The sequence below is a fragment of the Cavia porcellus genome, unplaced genomic scaffold (genome assembly GCF_034190915.1).
Source record: "Cavia porcellus strain 051 isolate PalLab524CR breed Dunkin Hartley unplaced genomic scaffold, mCavPor4.1 scaffold_20, whole genome shotgun sequence".
NCBI classification, from domain to species: domain Eukaryota; kingdom Metazoa; phylum Chordata; class Mammalia; order Rodentia; family Caviidae; genus Cavia; species Cavia porcellus.
The window spans coordinates 32427218-32442257 of record NW_026947503.1 but is presented as its reverse complement, the minus strand read 5'-3'; the positions used below and the strand labels follow the sequence as shown (position 1 = coordinate 32442257).

Below are 15040 nucleotides of genomic sequence, written 5' to 3'. Positions count from 1 at the left end.
TTTACATTATTTTGATGTTCATGACCTAAGCAAAGATTGGGAATATGTAAGAATAATATTTTTAGGGAATAAGAACCAGGCCTGTTTGACCTGGAGTTTTAAGGTACAGGTAGGAAAATGGCATAAGAGAAGATCTGAAAGTTATATTATAGCCATGTACTAGTGCCAAACTAAGGAATCAGATTACCTTAGAGTGTATAACATTTGAAGGTTTTTTAGAACATAGAATTGATAGAGTTCAACTTTAAAATTTATGGAAGACAGTTGTAGTTGGAGCAGACTTTGGAAAGTGTCTGTAAGATCTCACTCTGTTACATGGGAGGCCTAGGATTAGAGTGGCGGAATGCTTGCTACTCTAGGCCACTCAGGGTCTGGGGCCTGATATCCCAGTACAGCAAAGAAAAAAGCAGGGGGGCAGAATTCTGCTTCCATTAGTAGCATCATGAGCCTATTATGTCACATGCATACCCACCCTTTGTCCCCCATTCCCTGGGTCAGGGTAAAGAGTTTGTCACTTCTTCTGTAGCATGGAATTTCTTTTTTAGAAAAAAAGGTTCCAGAAAGTAGGTAGGACTTTGCCTCTCTCTTTATCCCAACTTGCAAGCACCAATTACCTCCTTTTTTAGCCTTGTGGGTTGGAGAATTTACCATAGCCACAGGGTTGCATGTGCTTCTTTTAGGGTCACCAGCTCACTTCCTGCTGGCTCACATCACCAAAGGGGCTCTCTTTAATCTCACACCTCTCCCGTAGTCCTTGCTGTATGTATGTCTAGAGAATTGTGGGTTGCCAATGAGTGCAAACCCCACCCTATCCTCCTGTGTGGAGCTTGTGGCTAAAATACTAGTTAATGTTAATTTTTGTCAGCTTTAAAAATGTAACTCACCACTTACCTGTATTGCAGTGGCCAGCACAGTACCTAATACCCTGTCTCATGCTCTGCTACAGGCAAGAGTTTTTGTGTCTTGTTTTTCCTTACCATCTTTTGTCTCTCTTTTTGTTCAGTTCTTATTGTTATAATTGATGTGCTTTGCAACTTTCTACATTTTAATCAGAAATAAAAACTCCTGTCCACTTATATTTAAATGAAAAACCCTAAAATATAGAAGATAGGAGCTTTACCTATAAGACAACAGGGTTTATCAGGTGAAAGTGCTTTTCAGACTGAAAAATGCATCAAAATTACCTGCAGAGCTTGTTAAAGCAGAGCTCAGGGCCTTACCAGCAATCTCTGGAAGTAAAAGACTTTGTAGGTCTGGGATAGATATTCTCTTGGCATAGAGAACCGTGGGGTAGACCCCAAGAATTTGCATTTCTAGCAAATTCTATCTTGGGGTGGACCTCAAGAATTTGCATTTCTAACAAATTCTCAGGCGATGCTGATGCTGCTTATCTGAGAACTCTGAGTAGCACAGACATGGGGATCTTTGTTCTATTCTGGCAAAGTGTTCTTGATATCCTGTCAATATCATATATGTCATAGGATGAAGAATTAGCTAGATTAGAGGACAGGAGGTTTCATACAGGGGACTTTCAAATGTGGGAGGGGTTTATGTGGTATTGTAACAAGTCCCATTTGTCTAGAAAATGGACGTAAAGGAGAAACATCAGCTGGGTACAGTGGCACATGCCAACGGTCAGAGGCAGAGGCAGGACGATGCTGAGTTTGAGGTCAGCCCAGGCTATATAATCCCAAGCCAGCCTTAACTACAGAGTAAGACACTGCGTAACTGTTGGAGTGAGGTGGAGTGCGGTGGAGGAAGACAGCAAGATATATTTAAAATGAAAGAGAGGAGATGGGTTAGGGTAATTGGAATAATCACAGTAAGGAGTCTGCAATTTTATTTTGAGGGTAGTGGCAAGCTATTAAAGGCTGAGCAGACTTAAAAACATTTTAAAATAGCATGGCTCTGACTTCAGCTATTGTTCTAGATTTGTCGTTTTCAATTCTTTTTTTGTTTAGTGCATACATATGTAGAATTTCTGTATGTATTTTGCTGCTGTTGAATGGCTTATCCTATAAATGTCTAGCTCTTACCAGCTAGTGGTAGTATTGAGCTCTATATTCTTAATGATTTTTGTTTAGTTGTCCTAAGGCTTGTTGAAAGAGGAGTGTTATAATCCAAACTGTAATTGCAGATTTATTTCTTAATTCAGCAGTTGTTGATTGTGAACACATTTAGGGTTGCTGTGTTTTCTGTTGTTTGCATTTGTGTGTGTATGTTGCTTAGAATTGAACATAGGGTTTAAATGCTCTACCACTAAGCTACATCCTCAATCCTACTATAGAATTATTTATCTCTTTGTATAGCTTTTTAGTAGTTGCTCTAGGTAGGTAGGAACATATATACTCCCCAAAATCTGTTTTTTTCTGTTTTCAGATGGTTAATTCCTATTTTTCTGTCTTCTATTTTATTCATTCTTTTGTCTGTTAATCTAACCCACTAAATTTTCTATTTTGCTTATTTGCCTTTTTAGAGCTGTTTCTATATGGTTCTGTGTATCTTCTGTTTCTTTACTGATGATAGTTTTGGTTTCCTTGTAGAGACTTCCTAACTTTCATTTGTGTTAAGCTTGTTCATAATTGCTTTCCCAGGTGTTATCATGACTGCTTTAAAACCTTTGTCAGGTAATAATTTTTGTCTTTTTTTGTCAGATAATATTAACATCTCTGCCACCTTTATTCTTATATTTGTTGTTTTTTCTATAATTTGATATCTTTCTGATTCTTGTTATAATGCATAGTTTTTGATTGTTGTACTTTTTTAAAGACCTAAATGTTTAAGAGAGTCTGAAGCCTGTTTAAATGACCTTCTCGTACACTGTTGTGGCCTTGTCACTGCAGGTGAAGAAGTACACTCTGCCTCTGTGGATACCTGGGAAGGGTGCTTCTTGTCACCACTGTTCCCTGCTAACCCTGCAGTCTGGTGACCTCATTACTAGAGGCTTATTACCAAATCCTGACTGTCCCCTACTTCTGGCGTTGAAGGAATGACTTGTTACTCCCTGCTTAGGGCTCGAAATCTGTGCTCCCCACATGGTCTCTGCTGCCTGTGTGCAGGGGTGGGGAAGGAGAAGCAAAACCTCTGTTGCTAGCTGGACACAGTGGCATGTGTTCTCCAGCTGCTGAGGGGGCTGAAGTAGGAGGATCACTTGAGCCCACAAGTTGAGACACCAGTCTGGGCAACAGAGCCAAAAAACCCCCAAATATCCTCCTGCTGACCTCGGGGATGAAAACCCTGGCTGGATCCTTGGCCTTCTTTGTCCCACCTGTTGGGGTGGTTGGGTTACCTTTTTGCAGCTTGGTGTAAGTCTTTAAGATCCTCGCTCAACTTTCTGTTAACATAAGTAGAACAGGGCACAGTAGTGTATTTTCTAAGGTGTTTGGCCAGAGTAGAATGGTTATTGTCAAAAGATTTTCTGCCTTGTCAGGCTGACCTTCTGTGCACTTGGCTGGAGAATGTAGCCATTTGTGGAGGTCTCTCTTGTCTGTGGCTGTTGGTCTTGGAATCTGCTGGCTTCTTCAGCTTGTACTAGGATTAAGGATTATTTTCTTAATCACCATTTTACTAATTTTTTCTTTAGGAAAACTGAAAGAAGAAACATTAGTAGTGGTCGCAATTTGGAATGGGAATTAGAGGAGGATTTTGTTTTATAACCATGTCTCATGACACTTTTTTCCCTCTGTACCAGGGCCTTTACCCTCAGCTACATCCCCAGACATTTTTAAAACTTTTATAACAGGGCCTTGCAAAGTCACTAAGTTGCCCAAGCTGAGTTCAGACTTGTGATCCTCCTAACTCAGTCTCCCAGAGTGCAAGGCAAGCACTTATGCCACTGACCTAAATCCCCAGCCGATCCTGCTAACTCAGTCTTCCAGATTGCTGGGGTTACTTGCTTCTCTTAATCTGTCTTTTCCAAGTTGAAATAAAACTATAGTTTGTAAACGTAACTGTGGCAGGCACAGTGCTCTACCCTGTGAGGACGCTTTCTGTACTCCTCATTTTACATCACACCAAGGCACAAAGGATTTATTCTCATCACTTACCATGGTGTGTGGATTGGTTGCAGAGATCAGAAATGCACTCACGCCACTTTATTCCAACTGGCCAACACCTGATTTATGATAATTTCCATGATTCTCAATTAAACTTCTAGAGTAGACATGCCTGGCTCCCTTTGAGGTAGGGTCTCACCTAGTCAAGTCAGTCATGGCTAGAATTAGAGTCTAACTCCGTGGCTCTCTCAGCCCACCTTTCAGCAGAGATGTGAGGAAAAACATGCTGGGCAAATCACCCACATGTGTCTGTTGGACTGACACATGGTAAAACTTAAGTTCACTTATTGGGTTGAAATATTGGGGAAATGTGATTAATTATTGAGACCATGGGAGGTGACTAAAGTATATCAGATTTACTATGACCTGATAGGTGAGTTTTATTTTATGGTTTACATTGTTTTGAAAAGAGTTAAAGTATTATTTTTGGAAAAAAAATAATATTCTTTTAAATTCATTTATATGTGAAATAATAGTACTTTCTTCTGATAGGTTAATATTTCAGATCCTACATAATAATTTTACTTATTTTTCAGGTTACAGAATACTTATATACTAACAAAATGGCTTTCCGATATCCAGAACCTGAAGACAAGGCCAAGTATGTTAAAGAAAGAATATGGCGAAGTGAATATGATTCCCTGCTGCCAGATATGTATGAGTGGCCAGAAGCTGCATCAAGACCTCCCCCAATAACAGAATAGAAGCACTGCACTGATAAACACTTTCCATACATCAGGGAACCCGTGTTTGTTTGTTTGTTTGTTTTAAACAAAAGAGAGAATATCTGCGTTCTGTTCTTCCCCACTGCTTTCGTTGACTTACTTTTTCCATGAGTCTACACGTTGGTTGGGGTAGATGTGTTGACTGTCTTGAGGGGAACCAGCACCCTATCACCAGTAACCATAATGCTTCAGTCCTGGTTTGTAGCCCATTACCACATGCAAGAGATGTAAAAAATACTTCTGTGGATGCCTTTGCTCCCACTCTTGTTCATTCTTGCCAAGGTATTGTTACTTACTGTTACAGATGATAATCTTCCCTCACTGAAATTTACTTCTGTGAATTTTTAATAGAAACACATTTTAACCAAACTCCAAAGTACCAGTATTTAAAACTTCCTTTAAAAATATCTGCTTTATTTTATCTTAATGCTTTGAAATTCCTTTATAATAGAAAATTTTTTTCCCATTTTTTGCAACTAAATCAAGGTTTAAGTGTAACATTATGAGAAAATAATGGGAATTATACTACTGCTGCCGGTAGACAAGGAAAACAGTCATTTGCAACAGTATTAAGTAAGTTCTGATTCACATCTGAACACATTCCATTATTGAAAATATACCATTATCCCAACAGTGATGCTCTTCTTACTTGATATAATTTGGGATTCCATCATATATTCCTTTGAATGTTGTTAGTAGTGACAACTCTTTCTGTATTGAAGATGGATTTAATATTTTTCAGAGTTGAGTGGGAAGGAATAAGTGTTGTGGCGAGGAAATGCCATTTTTAATCCTGTAAAATGGCTAAAAGACCAAGTTTTGTTGTGTGGTATATACTGGAGATTTTAGGGGAAAATTCAAAGACATCTTAAGAAATAGTATGACTGTAGTATCTACCCATCATGGATGCTTTGAGAGGGCAAAACTTTTTCCTTTGAGATTAGATTGAACCCCAAGGTACTCTATCCTGAGCTATATCCTTAGCTCTTTTTTTTTTAAGACAAGCTCTTGCTAAGTTGTGATCCTCCTGAGTAGCTGGGATTACATGTGTGCTACCACACCCTGCAAGAGGATAAAACTGCTAAATGGCCTTTCTAAAATAGTAACAACAAAAACAAATTATTCATAGATATTTATCAGTAAACACATTTAATATTTGTAGGTAAAAGAGGCTTTTTTGTTTTTTGTCTTCTCATCTGCCTATTGAGATTGATTCATAATAAATTTTGAACATAACTTATTATTTTAAGAATGCTTAGTGTGTACAAGGCCCTGGATTTGATCCACAGGACCACCAGGGGAAAAAAGTTTGAAATGGGATTGCCATTTGGAATATTGAAAAATATAGTTGGTTAATCCATTTAAAGTCAGAAGTTTGTCTCAAAAAAACAAGGAATTAGGTCACAATTTGATTCTTTTAATTAAAGATGAAAGGTTTGTGTTTTTCATGTTGTTTTTTGAAAATAAAATCACCTCTACCAATATTCTGTGTGAAATATGTACTTTATTTTAATAGTGTAAATATAATTAGGAGCCTGGTTTTTGCTTAGTGTTGATTAAAGGCAGGGACATACGTTGAATTAGTCTTTTCAAAAATCTACTTATGTTTATTATTTACAAACTAGTATTTGAAGAAGTATCAATTATTAGCTATAAATTAAATTTAATACTGTTTAGTATTTAAGAATACAAATGGCCATAGTAGCATCAAATTGGAAGAGTAAATATTTGGGGTTTCCATAAGAACCTTTAGGAAGAAAATTATCTTAAAAACTAAAGAAATTCTATAAATTAATTTTTAGTAAGTAGTAGGAAAAGAAAGATAAATCCATGTTTTCCTCATCTGTCACCACCACCTGTGTTATGAAAGAAACTAGATAACTAATGAGGGAAGGTTCATTGACAATAATAAGGGGAAAGTTTCTAGTTTTGGTTAAAATATTTTTCAAAGATTTTTATTGTTTTGGTTTTTTTGAGGGGTTTTTTTGTTTTTGTTTTTGTTTGGTCCAGTATTAAGAATTGAACCCAGGCTCTCTGCATTGAGTATATCCTCAGCCCTTTATAATTTTTTGAGACAGTCTAAGTGTCCAGGATGGACCTAAACTTGGGATCCTCTTGCTTCAACCTCCTGGTGTGCTGGGATTACCAGCAAGTACCATCAAATTCAGCTAAAGACGGATTCTCTTTCTCTTTTTTTTTTCTTCTTTGAGACGGGGTCTCACTATGCAGTTCAGACTGGCCTTGAGCTCACTTTGTAGCCCAGGCTGGTCTCAAACTCCCAACGATCCTCCCACCTCAGCCTCCCGAGTGCTGAGATTACAGGCATGAGCCACCATGCCCAGCTCATAAGGACGGATTCTCAATCAGGAGGCTGCCTCAGAATCACTGTAAACAGTCTTTAAAATGGGGATGCCTCTGTTCCCTCTCCCTCTAGACCAACAGGGCAGAGCCCCGTTAGATGTATTTTCCGCAGGCTTCCAGATGATTCTGATACACAGCTCTTCCCCTCACAATCATTGCCTTAGAGTGGACAACAAATCAGCTGGAGAACCAATTATGCTGGTGCTGATGCTGGTGCAGGGGTCAAGGTGGGGCCTGAGATTCTGCATTTCTGACAGTCTTCCCAGCAGTTGTACAGAGCACATGCCGAGAGGTGTGTAGTTTTAGTGTTTCTGTAACTGTGTTTCAGTCTACATGAGAACAGTTAACTGAGATTATGTTTTGCATAGAATAGCTTCCATCTGGTTTTATTAGGTTTTTACAAGATGCTAACAATTAATATAGAACTTTTAAACAAGTTTTTCTGAAAATAAAAGTACTATTTGACTATAGATTTGTAGTTAATAAGAAAAGATATGTAACAAAGGTAAATGAAATCTAGCAACCAGTATTCATTTGTAAAAGATTATCTGATGGACATCTGTGGGGGGGGGGTTCTATTTTATTCTCTAATAACACTTCCTTATGTTTTGTTCTTTCTCAGTTATCAGCCTCTGGAGAAATGGGGTTTTACATTTTTACAAAAGACTCACTAATGAATTTAGACTGACTATAATGATTATTAAGGAGTGTGGAGCATTAGTTGTTCCCAGAAAACAAAGCCTAAAATGGATGGGGCCAGTGAAGAAAGTCCTCCTTGGTAGGGAACCCAGAGCTCCTAGAGGTGTTTTTTTTGTTTTTGTTTTTGTTTTTGTCAAGCCAATTCAGAATTCAGAATCCTCTAGGATAAATACTAGGTTTTTTGAGACAAGGTCTCACTATGTAGTTGAGGCTGCCCTTGAACTCACTGTGTACCCCAAGCTGACCTTAAACTTTTGGCGATCCTCCTGCCTTAGCCTCATGTGTACTAGGATTACAAGTGTATGCCACCACATTGTTCACATTCACATAGCTTCAGTATTCTGTTGAATTCAGTTCTGGTGGGTAGGCAGTAGTTGCCAAGATTAGTATATATCTCAAAGCTCTTCATTGGGATTCCATTTAAAGGGAAGTCCTGAAGAATGGAATAGCACTGTAATGCCATCCAAAACAAGACCACCTGTGTCCAGGTGTAGGCACACTGCTGACTAGCGTGTGGCACAGTTCATTACCTACTTAGCTCTCAATTCACAACTTACACTTTTTACATATAAGTGTTAAAACTCTTCTGTAGATGAGCTAAGAACATACTTTGTTTTGTTTATTTGTTTGTTTTTGGTACTGGGGATCGAACTCACGACTTTGTGTTTGCCAAGCAGGCACTTACACCAGTGAGCTAAACCCCTGGCTATAGAATATACTTTGTATTTTAAATAGTCAAGATAATTCAGCTCTAAAAAAAAACTTCATCTGAAGTCAAGAAAAGTTTTTTTTTTTTTTTTAAAACAAGTTTCTCAGTAAATACTTCAGGTTATCTTTGAACTCACAGTGTAGCCCAGATTGCCCTTGAGGTGATCTTCCTGCCTCAGCTTCCTGAGTTCTGGCATTATAGGCATATGCTACCATACCTAGCTTCTGGTAGGATTTTTTTTTAACAGTAAAAAATTTTTTTCAAATTTCAGTAAATTTAGGCAGGCCAACGTAGGACATGAGTATTGATGGGGGCTAGATAAACTGATGCTTACATTTTAAAACATTAATTATACCCTTTCTTAAGTAAGGGTTCATAAACTTTCAGATGTATCCATAAAGAATTTGGTTTGGGATTTAATAAGTTACACCAAAGATTCTATATAGGCTAGTTCATTAACATCTTTTGATTTAGTAGTTTTTATAGACTCACCAGCTGCTATCACATTTGTGTAAACAAGTTTCAGTAGTACTTATAATACTTGTGAATCCACATGTGTTGGTGTGCATTTGTATTATAAGGTACATTCTAGAAGATATTTATTGTATTATATGCATAATACTTCCATTAAAAGATAAGAACAATTAGAATGTACTAATATAAAACATTGAATAGAGGCCTATTTTAGCTATTTGACAAAATTTTTACCTACTGTTTAATTGTACTTTGTCTAATGATCTTTAGAAATAAAACTGTATTTTTGCAACTGATATTTTTGTGTTCCTTTGGGTAACACTTAAGAATTGTTGACTTTAAGAAAAAAAAGTTACACTTAGCCTTTCTGACCTTTGCGTTTGAGATAAAATGATGGATTGCCTAGTCTTGTAATTGCTTGTGGGAATACTAGTTTTAAGTGGATTGCCTTGAATAGAGCATATACATGGTCCAAGAAACAATCTTAAAGACATTATATTTATGTGAATTATTTTTCCCTTTTGTGTTATATTGTAATGAGATGTGTGTTCTTGTATATTCTTAGTAAAATTTCCTGTGCATAAAAAATGCTTCATGACTGGTTTTGTTGGCATTTGTTTTGCTGGGTTTTTTGTTTTTGTTTTTTGCTTTTTTGAGATAGGCTCTCAATAGTCCAGGTGGCCTCAAACTACCTGCACACACACACACACACACACACACACACACACCTTGGTATTATCATAAACCCTAAGACACATACTCCAAAATCCATGACACTTGGAAAATTGTTAGACCCCATCTCTAGTTCACACGTTGCTCCCCATCTCTAATTCCACCTGTTCAGCTTTGTACTCTTTCCTTATTTAATTTCAGCAGTAAAGGGATTTTTTCTACCTGCATATACACACACACAATTACACCAAAACTCTGATATTAAAATAGATTGGCGGGGCTGGGGATTTAGCTCAGCGGCATAAGCGCCTGCCTTGCAAGCAGGCAGTCGTGAGTTCGATTCCTAGTACCGATAAAAATGAGAAAGTTCAAAAAAAAAAAAATAGATTGGCAAGGACTTCTGATCGAGTGATTGAGGTGGGGAATGATGCAATAGATAATGCCTATTGAGGACTTTCTTCAAGCCAGACGCTATTCCAGGACCTGTTACATATTTATTCATTTAAACTTCACAGTATCCTTAAAAGATATGGGTACTAATTTTTTCCCTGTTCACAGATGTAGCATCTTAGGCACAGGGATTAGAGTCATATAAATTGGCAATGTCAGAATTCAATCCTCTTCCACCATGCTTTGACCAAACTTCAGTCTGTTTAAACCAGACTCCACAAATCTGACCCACAGCCCACACAGCAGAGCAAGGCTGCAGAAAACTGCCGTCATGGTGTCTGTCTCACTTGGTAACTGCTTATCATTTTTTGCTGCCTGGCATTTCCCTGTCTGCCGACTGTCAGATCTGTATTCTGCATCACTCATCAGGTGCCTTGCTTCCAACTTCACAGAGAAATAAAACAATCAGAAGAGAACACCCTGGATTCTTACCCCATCAATGCAGGTGCTTTGAGAAAATGAAAAGCAACAGCTTCTGACACCAAGAGCCAGGCCTGCTATGGGTAAAAGGCAGCTTAGAGCCCAACTTACTTTTGGCATTCTATTGAGCATTGACCAAGTCACACAATACCAACATCGGATAAGGCCACTCTGACCAAGATGGATCTAGATAAAAAACAGGGCCTCTGTGTAATCAAGTCTGTGTACAGATAAAATATGAGCACTGTCTAAACTGCAAAGTAACCAAACTCCCCTTCCCCCAAATCCTGGCCCCTGTGATTAACTACTGAGTATTAAAGTCCCTGACTCATGAGTCTGCATTCCCTATAAAGAAATTTTATTGAGGCTACCGGCCACAAAGTTGTCTGCTTCCCAACACACTCAATCCAGAGTGAACTTCAACTTCCACAGTTCCTCTGCAAAATTATCCGACCTAACACAAATCTTTCCAGGGGTACTTTCCAACCCTGCCCCACCCCATCCCCTGCACTGAGATGCCCATATTTTGCATACTGTATGTCCTTCATTTGCAGTGATAAATCCAACTTGGTCAGCAACAGGTGTGCTCCAGAGGATCTTTGACTTGAAGGGATCAGCCTGCATTTGGCACCCACACACTTAGGCACCAGCTATGCTTGCACCAACAGGGACCACCCTACATCTCTGCCCTTAGGCCTTATCTCCTCCCTCCACTCAAGGGCTTTACCTCCTCAGTTCTCCCCTCACAATCAGTTCTTCCTCTCACAGTTTATGCCTGTGCACAGATGCATGCAGGCATCTGTTATTTGTCTCACTCTTAAGGATTCCTGACTCCTCCAGCTTTTGTTCTAAGTCACTATCCTTCAAAGCAAAATTCTTCAAAAGATGTTCTGTATTTACTCTGTGCTTCCTAACTCCAGTTTCTCATCTTCCACGCTCTTGCATCCACTTTGAGTGAGATCTTCAAATGTACCCTCCGTGGAGACCTATACATTGCCTAATGATGTTAAATTTAAATTGCTAAACCCATAAACATCATTTGACAGAATTGGCCATTTTCTTCTCTCTTTTGTTTATTTTGTGTGTGTTCCTTTAGTAGATACAATTCCAAAGTTATAGGCAAGTTGCAGGAATAATACAAGGAACTTTAAAATACCTTTACCCAGAAGAATCTATTACTTACATTTTGCTCCATTTGTTTTTTCATTCGTTCTTTCTCATTCTGTATACATAAAGGTTTATTTTCTGACTGTGAAAGAAGATTAAGCACCTGATATATACACCAAACAATTTCACAATTCTCCGTTTGCTGCCCCTCTGCTGGCAACACTCCAAAGCTCCATGGCTTATTTCTGTACCTCCTGCAGGGTTTTGCTCAAATGTCACATCAGTGAGGCTTTTTCTAATTCATCTTTAAAAACTGTAGCCCAAGCTAAGCATGGTGGCCCACACTTGTGATTCCAGCACTACGGGAAGCTGAGGCGTAATGACTGCAAGTTCAAGCCCAGCCTGGCAACCTAACAATTTAAACTCAGCAAGACTTTCAAAAAAATAAAAAAAGCCTGGGGCTATACCTTTGTGTGAAAAGCCTGGGTTTAATCCTTAGAAGCAGAAAAACACTGCAGTCCAAACGCCCAAAACCCTATGTTCTCCACTAATTTTCTCCACAGACCTTAATCACTATGTGATATTAGGAATTTTGTTTCTTGCCTCTCCCCTATAGAACATGAAATCCATGAAAATAAGGCTTTTTGTCTATTGAAAAAACTATCAACTCAGTTTTCCCACTATCATATCACAAAACTGGGAGGGGTCTCTTCACTCCAGGCAAGCAACAATGCAGCCCCGAGTCCTCTATTTGAATTCTGACACTCTACTTAGATACAGCATCAGATCCCACAACTGAAGGCTCAGTCTCCAACACTGCTTCCCTTTAGATGCCAATTCCAAGCCCCAGATGTTTTACCCAGGTGTCTCCCCAACTGGTTATCAAACTGGGTTCCCACAGCCTCCCTGTCTCAGGTTTGATTAGGTCACCTGAGTGACTTACAGAACTCAAGAAAACACATTCACTGGTTTATTATGAAAGCTATGACAAAGGATAGAGATAAAGAGACACCAGGGCAAGTTTTGAAGGAAGGGACATGGAGCTTCCACGGCCCCTCCAGATGCCATCCTCCACCACGCTCCACTCGATCAGTGCTCCACAACCTCTGTGGGGGTTTAACTCAATCTTCAGCCCCTCCCCCCTCTGCAGAACTTGGAATGAGACTATGGGACTTTACGTTCTAAAGTTGCTTTGGTCTTTCCTGTGACCAGTACACATCCTGAAGCTACTAAGTGCTGTAGCCACTGGTCAACTCATTAGCATAAAAAAAGTCTTATTACTGAAGATTCCAAGTGACAAACAGCAAAGAAGGACAAATACAAATTTTCTTTTGTTTTTTTTTTTTTTTTTTGTCTTTTTCCTTTTTATTGGTACCAAGGATCGAACTCTTGACTGCCTGCTTGCAAGGCAGGTGCTTATGCCGCTGAGCTAAATCTCCAGCCCCAAATACGAATTTTCAATACCATACCTATTTTATTAGTTTTTTTTTTTTTTTTATCATTGGCACCCAGAACAGTGTCCAGCTCATACATTCTTCATCTACGAATTGAGCCACTATGAAGCCCCTGATATAGTATATGAGACTGTGTGTGCCTCTTTCTAGTAGGGAAAGGGCCAGTCATCTTTATCAGATTTTCTAAGAGGGATTTTCTTTACCAAAGGTAGGTGAGGAACAAATAAACAACACTCTTTTTAACTAGCCCACCATGCTTCTTTATTGGAAAGTTTGATGTGAAATACAGGCCCCCAACTTTCCTCTAGGTTGACTTAGCCCAACCTACCCAGGCCTTCCATCACCCGCCAAAGCAACAACATGGACACATCAGCGAGAAGATCGGCTCAGCATCTCCTTCTCCAAAACATTTATTGCTCTGTTCTTGGATAGTAAACAAATACCAACATCACCTCAGTGTCTAAACTAAATGAAGATAATGTTCAACATGAAGAATTTTCTTTCTCAAGGTGGTCTAAAAATTACACTCAAGACACCACGGGTGTGGCAACAATGAAAGTGTGCCTGTTTCATCTCTGACTGCTGGGAGACAACTGCCTACCTGCCCAGTTGCAGAGCTCTGAAATCCATCATCACATGGATGGAGAAGCCACATCATCTGCTGGCTGCAACTTAGAGCAGTAGCGATCATACACAGCAGGCCCATTCCTGGTGCTCCCCAGGATTTCTTGAAAGGTAACTTGAGCTCAAGGCTTCCCTTGTGGCCTTCCTGAGCTCGGATCTGTCCTTCAATCTAAGATGACCTGTTATATAACATTTCTTTCTTCCTGCTTCCCTTTATTTTGGATCACACCTGTATTGTGGTCTGAGGATGCTCATAGCCTTGCTGGTTCCCATTGTCACAGGCGTTTCCCCTAATGCATTACCAGCAGATTTAATCTTACTGTCTTCTTATTAGAAAACCTGCAATAGCACAGCAGGTGATTCAGGATGTAGGAATATAGAATACAAACCCTGAAATTATGACATATTTGGTGAGACAGACTTTCTGAATTTTCTGATAGTGGGCCCACTCTGCCCCACAGATATACCACCCCAACTCCAAATCAGACTGTGAAATAACCTAAGCCAATTTGGATACCTACCCTCATGTGGTACTTTCAGCTCAATAATAGTACTGAAGAGGTTTGAAGTGACTTGAGGATCAGCTGTGTCCCACTTTAGTGCTAGGTTTTAATGAACCGAATTCTGTCATATATGCATTCAGCCAGCGAAAAATGGATTAATAAGCAACCACACACTCAAAAAAAAAAAAGTCATATAACTCTACTGCCTTAGTCTGCTCAGGCTGCCATAATAAAATACCAGAGACTGGGTGGCTTAGAGAAAGCAAATTATGGGGCTGGGAATTTAGCTCAGTGGCATAAGTGCCTGCCTTGCAAGCAGGCAGTCGTGAGTTTGATCCCCGGTACTGATTAAAAAAAAAAAGAAAGCAAATTATTTTTCTACAGTTTTAGAGGCTAAAACCCAAAGAAGAGGGTTTCTGCTGAGGGTATTCTTCCAGATTTATACAACAGTCCTCCCTTATTCCTTAGAGGATACATTTCAAGACCCCCGGTAGATACCTGAAATTTTGGATAGTACCAAAAAACACGCAAAACACACACACAGAATTTTTCCCTATGTGCCCTGAACACCTTCCATTAATGTTTTATGTTTCATGTTTCATGCTTCCTTTGCCTCATTATTCTTGTGCTTTGGGGGCCATTATTAGTTACTTGAACCTAAGCACCATGATACCATAACTGGCAATCTGACAACTGAGGGACTAACTTGCAGATAGTACATACAGCAAAGACACACTGAAGAAGGGCTGGGCAAGTACAAGGTCATGAGTTTGACCCCTGGTGGGGG

At 39.2% G+C, this 15040-nt stretch overlaps 1 protein-coding gene across 4 annotated transcripts in view; it reads left to right on the top strand.

The window, feature by feature from the left end:
* Me2 (malic enzyme 2) overlaps window positions 1-9611 on the top strand; it is a 71774-nt gene extending 62163 nt beyond the window's left edge. For all 4 annotated transcript variants that reach the window (XR_010041429.1, XM_003474039.5, XM_013157210.3 and 1 more), the window contains one exon: window positions 4592-9611. Coding sequence is in view for 3 of the 4 variants with exons in the window: in XM_003474039.5 (XP_003474087.1) it covers window positions 4592-4759 (168 nt within the window). In the remaining variant the exon portion in view is untranslated. The remainder of the gene's footprint in view (window positions 1-4591) is intronic.
* Window positions 9612-15040: the final 5429 nt, after the last annotated feature.